The sequence below is a fragment of the Lolium perenne genome, chromosome 2, assembly GCF_019359855.2.
Source record: "Lolium perenne isolate Kyuss_39 chromosome 2, Kyuss_2.0, whole genome shotgun sequence".
Classification (NCBI taxonomy): Eukaryota; Viridiplantae; Streptophyta; class Magnoliopsida; order Poales; family Poaceae; genus Lolium; species Lolium perenne.
In genome coordinates, this window is record NC_067245.2 from 39,245,405 (window position 1) to 39,253,616 (window position 8,212).

General features: G+C 45.7%; 2 protein-coding genes across 2 annotated transcripts; one reads left to right on the forward strand and one right to left on the reverse strand.

Annotated features, from left to right (window-relative positions):
• The first annotated feature begins 456 nt into the window (after nucleotides 1-456).
• Nucleotides 457-3,586, forward strand: LOC127331855 (cytochrome P450 734A5-like). Its single transcript, XM_051358065.2, has 3 exons — nucleotides 457-865; nucleotides 2,000-2,835; nucleotides 2,917-3,586. The coding sequence occupies exons 1-3, from the start codon at nucleotides 544-546 to the stop codon at nucleotides 3,337-3,339; spliced, it is 1,581 nt and encodes a 526-aa protein (XP_051214025.1). The 5' UTR covers nucleotides 457-543; the 3' UTR covers nucleotides 3,340-3,586.
• A 173-nt stretch (nucleotides 3,587-3,759) lies between these two features.
• LOC127331856 (uncharacterized) lies at nucleotides 3,760-8,010 on the reverse strand. Its single transcript, XM_051358066.2, has 11 exons — nucleotides 7,820-8,010; nucleotides 6,848-7,012; nucleotides 6,659-6,777; nucleotides 6,256-6,330; nucleotides 5,708-5,801; nucleotides 5,475-5,534; nucleotides 5,281-5,346; nucleotides 5,103-5,201; nucleotides 4,491-4,535; nucleotides 4,253-4,355; nucleotides 3,760-4,069 (listed from the first exon to the last, which is right to left on the reverse strand). The coding sequence occupies exons 1-11, from the start codon at nucleotides 7,925-7,927 to the stop codon at nucleotides 3,993-3,995; spliced, it is 1,011 nt and encodes a 336-aa protein (XP_051214026.1). The 5' UTR covers nucleotides 7,928-8,010; the 3' UTR covers nucleotides 3,760-3,992.
• Between the last annotated feature and the right edge of the window lie 202 nt (nucleotides 8,011-8,212).

Here is an 8,212-nt window from a genome sequence, read left to right on the forward strand (position 1 = left end):
AAAAATGCTGCCCCCACGCCCTTTTTACATCTAATCCGGCGTTTGTTATATCCGGATTTTCGCCCAGGGGCTCGAACGGCGGGAGATGCTCTTAGTCACTTCCAACGTTTTTTTTTTTTTTTTGCTTCGTTCATAGTAGTGTTTCCGGAATCGTTGTTGACGAGTGTGGAAAACTCTTTTGTGATGTGGCGGGTTTATTCCGCCCCTCCGTCAAGTCCATTTCACGTGATAGAAAATTATCAGAGTATATACGTAGCTTGACAAGGTAGCATTGACCGGCCGCTGTTAACTTGAAACCATTTTAAACCTCCATCTGATCAAAACCATAGCACACACCTGGATTTCAATCAGTAAAGTATACGCAAATAACTTAATCAAGTCAGCACCCGGCAGCCAATGGTGCAGTCGCCCCAAAAATTCTTCAGCCGCCGCCCAGCGACTCCATCCGCGCGCGCGCGTATAAAAACCTCGAGACGGCGCCGCGTACATGCCGTCGTCGTCCGTGGCCTCGCCGATCGAGGCAGACTACTCATTATCCACCGCATGCCGGCCGCCATGTGGCCTTGGCCGTTGGCGTCGTGGTCGTGGTCGTGGCAGTGGAGCTGGGCCGCCGCCGTGCTGGTGGGGGCGGCGTGCCTGTGCGTGCACGCGGCGGCGGAGGCGCTGTGGTTTCGTCCCCGGCGGCTGGAGCGGCACTTCGCGCGGCAGGGCGTGCGCGGTCCGGGCTACCGCTTCTTCGTCGGCAGCTCGATCGAGCTGGTGAGGCTCATGATAGATGCCGCGTCGCGGCCCATGGCGCCGCCGGACTCCCACGACATCCTCCCCAGGGTCCTCGCCTTCTACCACCATTGGAGGAAGCTCTACGGTAATTAGCATATCTATCGATCATACAACACTTACAATTGCACCAGCTAGCTTGTACTTAACATTCTGATTCTTCTTCTTTGTCTTCTTCTTCTTCTTTTTCTTGAAGCAAACGTCAGGAGCTCTTCTTCTTCTTCTTCTTCTTTTTCTTCCACCCGGTTAATTAATCAACATTAATTCCTATTCCAATAAAGTTTAGTGTACATGAAATTAAAAAATTATATACTGGTTAAAAAAGGAACAAAAGCGCGTGCATTTGCAACTAATTTAAATCGACGGCTATATACAATTGAATTAGTTTAGATTAGAACAGTGGCGCGTGAACCCGGCCGGAGGAAAGGAGGGGACATGCTTCCATGCTTTTGCGAGTAGGAACAAGAACTGAGACTTTAAACTATTTCCCTGCCTGATTAGGTGAGCTCCTCCTCCGTTTCACTTTTTAGGTCCTACCGCTGCTACTTGCTTCCTTCGTCACTTTAAAATTCTAGTTAATGATGCTACTAATGAACAAGCAAGCGCCAACAAATTTTAACATGCAAGCGAGGCCTCTCAAGTCAAACCTGATGATGCTGCCATGATCGATGGATCGGTCGATCTTTCGACCAGGCTGTCGATGTATGCAGGTCAATGATAATGCGAGTAGATTAAGCGGTAAACAACCTCTTGTGCCGCGTATGGGCATGATCGGCAGCGCATTGCCAGTTCAGGATCCAGCTTAATGTGCTTCTGGTTGTTGATGTCATTAGTTTATTTATCTCTGTTTAAATCCTGCGGCACAGCACGGCAACCGATGATAGTTCTCTCGATCTCGTTGTGTTTCAGTGGTGTGGTTAGTTTAATTCAGTTAATGGAAGTTAGGAATCTTGTCGCTGATAATGATGACAAAGAGGTGTGGACGTGATCGAACATAGTACTCCCAAAGGTTTATCCCGACCGTCCAAATGTTTTGACTAGACCAACGGCTAACATTTTCTTACAAATGACAGAATGTTTACTCTAAAAACACATCACAATATGATTTTTGATTCGATTGCACTGTTTCTAACACTAGATTGTCTAGGTTTCTTTGCGAGATCATGGACTACAAATGGGTAATTAAGCCTAAATTGAAGTACTGAAGGTGTACTTTTGACAGGTCCAAAGCATCTGATCTGGTTCGGGACCAAGGCGAGGCTGACGATCAGCTCGCCGGAGCTGATCCGGGAGGTGCTGCTGACGCGCGCGGAGCACTTCGACCGGTACGAGGCGCACCCGCTCATCTGCCAGTTCGAGGGCTACGGCCTCAGCAACCTCCACGGAGACGCCTGGTCCCGCCACCGCCGCGTCCTCTCCCCCGCGTTCCACACCGACAACCTGAAGCGGCTCCTCCCCTTCGTCGCCGACACCGTGGGCCGCATGCTCGACGACCTCGCGGCGGTCGCGTCCGGCAATGCCGGTGGCGAGGCGGAGGTGGACGTGGTGGAGTGGTTCCAGCGCGTGCCGCAGGAGGTGATCACGTTCGCGACGTTCGGGCGCCGGAACTACGAGGACGGCAGCGTGGTCTTCAAGCTCCAGGACGAGCTCGCCGGCCTCGCCGCCGACGCGCACAGCAAGGTGTTCATCCCCGGGTACCGGTTCCTGCCGCTGAGGAGGAACATGCGCGTGTGGCACCTGGTCAGAGAGATCAGCAAGGGCCTCGCCGCGTTCATCGCCAACCTGCAGCAGGCCAAGCCTGACGATCAGGAGGACGGAAAAGGCGGGATGAGGGACTTCATGAGCTTCATGGCGCCGGCCATGACGCCTGAGGAGATCATCGAGGAGAGCAAGAACTTCTTCTTCGCTGGGAAGGAGACGCTGTCCAGCCTCCTCACCTGGGCCACCGTCGCCCTCTCCATGCACCCGGAGTGGCAGGACCGCGCCCGCCAGGAGGTCCATGCCGTCGTCGGCCGCCATGACCTCCCCACAAAAGACCACCTCCCCAAGCTCAAAACCGTACGTACAGTCCTCACATCACATCGGATACTCGAGAGTTGAGATGAAATTCTAACGCCAACATCTGGATGTGCAATGCAGCTCGGAATGATCGTCAACGAGACGCTGAGGCTGTACCCGCCGGCGGTGGCAATGATACGGACGGCGAAGCAAGACGTGGAGCTGGGCGGATGCGTGGTGCCGGCGGGGACGGAGCTGCTCATACCGATCCTGGCGGTGCACCACGACGAGGAGCACTGGGGCGCCGACGCCACGGAGTTCAACCCGGCGCGGTTCGGCGACGACCGGCCGCTGCGGCGGCACCAGATGGCGTTCATGCCGTTCGGAGGCGGCGAGCGGGTATGCATCGGGCAGAACCTGGCGCTGATGGAGGCCAAGATGGCCCTGGCCGTCGTGCTGCAGCGGTTCACATTCCGGCTGTCGCCTTCATACGTGCACGCGCCTCAAGTGCTCATGATTCTCCAACCGCAGCACGGCGCGCCGGTGATCTTCCGACCGCTGTGACGACCCGACGCCGGACAAGGCCACTCCATAGCTCAGCTCAGTAAATCCAAGTCCTCCCACCTCAGTGTGAATGTTAGTCGGATTCAATTGATTCCTTCCTGTAAATTATCATCCCCTCTTGTCAAGTCAAAATGTATAAAAGAAAGTATACCATACGTAGGCAACAACTGCCGGATTACAAAGAGTCAGACGCAATCAGTAGCTGTTCATTCACAGCTTGACACACTTCTTCAGAGATATATTTCATTAGCCCAATCTCTCCGAATCTCATACTGGCGACACATGAACTTATGAATTACTATTCACAAACATAAAACAACAAAACCTTCAAAATGCCAGGCATTCTCTCCAGGTCGTTTCCCAGTTTATCGCACTGGAGCGGCGCACTCACTTCTACAGAACGACAAACAAATTACGAAATATATCGAATATGGTGCGGTAAATTCATTTGATCCATATATGCATGCAGCAAATGCTTCATGTTATTGTGAAAGAACTCACTTTTTGACCGAACTGTTTCAAGTATAGTGATAAATGTTGAACAGGTCTGTACAGGGTATCATATTACACAGGAGGTTTCGAAATAAGAATGGAAGGGATTCCCTTTCTTGACCACTAAGCTTTGAAAGGATGATTCTGATTTTCAGAAGGGACTATACTGCTGAGCGCACGAGCTTCTTGATTTCCTCGATAATTAAGTCTCGCTCCTCATCAAATTGTTCGTCGTCACCTATTAAGAGGAATGCACTCAAAGTGTCACAGCTTGCATACATTTCTCAACAATCTATCAAGGAATCCTCTTTAACACTAAAGTCACAGCTGCCATGGTTGGTTCTTCCATTACGCGCATTAGTCAGTGCACAAAATCTGATAATCCTGTAGGGTTAGCTGGAAGTAGAGAATGCAAAAGTACCTTTGCTTGCAGGAAGATCATGGAGTAATTTCAACAATTCTCTGTGATTGTCAACCAAAACTTGAATAATATCACGAGGCTTGTTTGGATTGGCAACAAACACCTAATTCCATGCAATGAAAATGAACCGCCGGTAAAATAGATGTGCTCATAAAGTTATAACTGACTAACCATATCCAGTCGCAAAAATTCTCAACATCAAACAAGTACAAAAGTTGAAAAACAAATACAGTAATACCTTAAAAATGTGGAAGGCACATATCCTGATATTTTTGCTTGAATCCTACAAAAGCTTCAGTTTAGTATAGGTAATAAGAAAGGATAGGAATTGAGCCAAAGAAAGCTGATTAGCCATGAAACTCAAAAGGAATCTACAACTACTTCACTGATTGCATCTTTCAGTTGTCTCGTCAGAAGAAAAAAACTTAACACTGTTTCCTTTGGGACTTGGGAGCGTGTCTATAAGAACAATTTCCATATTGGAAAAGCAGCATTGCTTCAACACTTTCGAGATAATAAGCATGTTCCCCAAACAGCACATAATTAGCTGGAGGGCACAAAACTGACAGTTACAATATATCACCCTTCTATCAGCTAGACAGAAAAATGAAGCCATCTATCATAGTTAGAAACAGAAAAAACATCCAGCTCTCGACCACTAGTAGCCACCAAAGAACAATTGCAGGGGAACAGTTTTGATTATCTTGGGGGTTGGCCAGCTAGTAATACGGAACTTGTGTTTCTCCTTTCTCATACTAGTACCACTATCCACCATTGCTAAAAGTAAGCTGTAAGTGCATGATAATTTTTAAATGTGGAACCCGGAAATATATAATCAACAATTTAATACCTTCAGTAGACCAATCATAATGTTTAAGTAACGAACTTCCAAAATGTACCGCTTCATTATCTGAGCATTCGGCGCCTCCAACAGAAATTCTGAAAGAAACTGACATGCAAAACACATTTTAGGTAAATTTTCACTGCTCAACAACAAATGTTACTGGAGTGACTTAAAATAGACTAACCTTCACTGATTGTCTTCTTGTCACATAATTATCTGAAGTTAAAAGCCTTTTGTAGAGTTCAAAGAACTGTACAAATTTACATAATCAAAATAATACAAAATGTGGATAAGTCGATAGAAGAACATCTAATTTTGTTAACATGAACATGGTGGAATTCACTCATTTCAGAAAGAAAAGATATCGTTCTCATCTACCTGTTCATAATGGGAAATGAGAAACTCAGAAACTGCATCTTCATGTCTTGTGAGCAAATCCTGCAAAATCCTTGTAAAAAATATCAATCGTGAAGAACATAGCATAAATTCCAATGAATGTATAACATAAATACTACCTGTTCCGAGATATAATCCTTTTTAGAAAGCTAGCTTTCTAAAAAGGCTTACATTTTGGAATAGAGGTAGTACCAAATTAACAAAGTTGGATTTACCTTGAAGGTATTCAGAGCATCAGAAGCAATATCAAAGTTTGGCAACTCAACATACTGGAAAAACAACTCAAAGCTACTTGACGCCAATATATATCTGAAAGAGCACTACAAAATCAAAATGCATGTAAAAATTAATCAATTATGTAGCTGGTTTATGCAATCATCTCGTATCTGATGAGCAAAGCTACTGCTGGTATATTATTACAGTTCAAGGGTTGAACTGAAGGAAAGACTGATTCAAATTGAACAGCCAAATAATGCTTGTCAAGCTAACCAGTGTTAATTTAGTGTGGAATCAACTGGGGAAAGGGGAACTAACTTTTGCAAATCTTTTCTTTCCCTTGGTTCAGTGCCACCATATGTCAAATTAATGAATTATGTTACTACATGATGTACATAATTTCTATCGAGAAACAGTCGAAAATATGAACACAATTTCTCTTCAAGGCATATATGTTGGACAACATATGTTAATTCAAGCCAGCGATAGCCCCTAATAACACTGAGAAATAGAAATAAATAGTTAAACAGAGACTTTGAAGCCTTACTTGGCAAGTGCAGGATACTTTATGCATTCTCGTAACATGTTTCCACAGTTCAATGCAACCTCCAGGTTATTGTAGCTGGCACAACATAGTTAACCAATCAAGCAAAAAATTATTACAGTTGCATATACTGCAGACATGAACAAATACAAGAATAATGGAAGTATAGGCGAGCAAATATATTGAAAAGGCACCAACTAAACAACTGAAGGAACCAAGGGCTACTGACTAGCAGAAATTCATGGCCAAACACAACAACAATTCAGGAAGATAATGATGGGGCTAGAAGGAAAGCGAAGTAACATGAAGCATTCAACTACAAGCAACATATAGATAGCTTCCAAATGGTGGTAATAAACCAATCAACCTGTTCAAAGTGTATCAAGAAATCAGCAATAGGCCTTACCAAACAACAAGGAAATCCAGAAGATCAACATGATTTTCGATATACTGCACGCAGCAGTAACTTTCATCCACCTTCTGCCTCAACAAAATGCACCAGCAGTGGACAAGATCCTTTCTACCCTGCAATTAAAAGTAATGTGTCTAATACCCTAGCAAAAATGACATCACTTTCAATTGATGAATGACATACCTCCCAACCCAAGGAAGGCAGATTCTGAACAAAGAGAGAAAGTACATCCTCCTTGCAGATTTCAAGGGCTATCTGTAAAACCTGCTCCTGGTTTGGTTCAACTTCTCCATCACCAGAAAGTGTTTGTCGCAAGGTGAATATATTTTTCTCAACATCTTCGAGAGCCTGATAAGAGAAAGCGTAGTATATGAGCAACCAGTGATCTGTATCCATTGTGTTGTGTGTGTTAAATAATTATATACATGAGTACACAATAGTCACGAAAAACAAAAAAGAGTAAATCAAACAAGCAAACATTCCTATTGTAATGACAGGCTACAAATGTGCCTCTAGTTCGCACCCCACTTGTATACGGACACTGTTAAAAGAACGCAGGCACAAAATTCATGTTTATAATTACAATCAATGCGACGTGCGCACTTTTTGTACTTATAAACTGGTGCCAATTTAATAACGAAGCTAATTCCGGCATAATCCCTTATTTGCAGATACACGGTGTAACCCTTTTAACGGACTTCTAGAACAAAGTGGTGCAGTGAGCTATTTCCTTATCAGGCAGATCCAGAATCGAGGATAAGTTAGTTCTTGAATTAGATCCAGCCCAACATGGATATGCCTCTGTGGCCACCACCATTGGGGCGAAATGAGCACTCCTCTGGTAAACACATTCTCAGCACTGATAGTTCTTTCTGAAGCTTTGAACGACAAACCAATCCTTCCATCCCAGGATGGCAGAGCCACACAAACCAGTGGCAATTACGTTTCCTACCAAGCTAGGTACTTGCACGATGGTTTAGGCTGCTAAGGCGAAGCTCCGACCAAATCCCAGTCCCCTACATGAACAGCCCGATCGCGTGAGCAGACAGTAGGATCCGTCTGACCATCGTTCCCATTTTGGATATGCGCGGATCGGGCCAAGAAGTGGACGGAAATGGTCACCGAAGGTAGAGACGCGAGGGAGGGGAGCAGTACCTTGGCGCCGGTCTTGGTGTCGAGCGCGAGGAGGGAGTCCTTGATGGAGCGCCCTAGCTCCTGCTGCGGCTGACGGGGACGCGACGCCGCTCGGAAGAAGAAGGACATCTCGCCGCCGGCGGAGGGAATTGAACTGGCCGCCGCGGGGAGCGATTGGGGGGCAAAGTCGAGATTTGTGGTGGACTAAACGAGGAGTTGAAGACGACCTCGCGAGTTTTTGCTAATTTTTTATTACTCCCTCCGGTTCATATTAATTGACTCTAATATGGATGTATCTAGACACATTTTAGTTCTACATACATCCATATTAAAGTCAATTAATATGAATCGGAGGGAGTATTAATTTTAGTTTCTAAAAAGCTGGTGATGTACAATTTATGGATTTTTCAGGGT

Coding starts and splice junctions, on each gene's coding strand:
- LOC127331855 (XM_051358065.2), top strand. CDS start 544: ATGCCGGCCGCCATGTGGCCTTGGCCGTTGGCGTCGTGGTCGTGGTCG. Junction 866..1,999: donor CCATTGGAGGAAGCTCTACG/GTAATTAGCATA, acceptor TACTTTTGACAG/GTCCAAAGCATCTGATCTGG. Junction 2,836..2,916: donor ACCTCCCCAAGCTCAAAACC/GTACGTACAGTC, acceptor TGTGCAATGCAG/CTCGGAATGATCGTCAACGA.
- LOC127331856 (XM_051358066.2), bottom strand. CDS start 7,927: ATGTCCTTCTTCTTCCGAGCGGCGTCGCGTCCCCGTCAGCCGCAGCAG. Junction 5,347..5,474: donor TCATTTCCCATTATGAACAG/GTAGATGAGAAC, acceptor AAATTTGTACAG/TTCTTTGAACTCTACAAAAG. Junction 4,356..4,490: donor GTGCCTTCCACATTTTTAAG/GTATTACTGTAT, acceptor GCATGGAATTAG/GTGTTTGTTGCCAATCCAAA.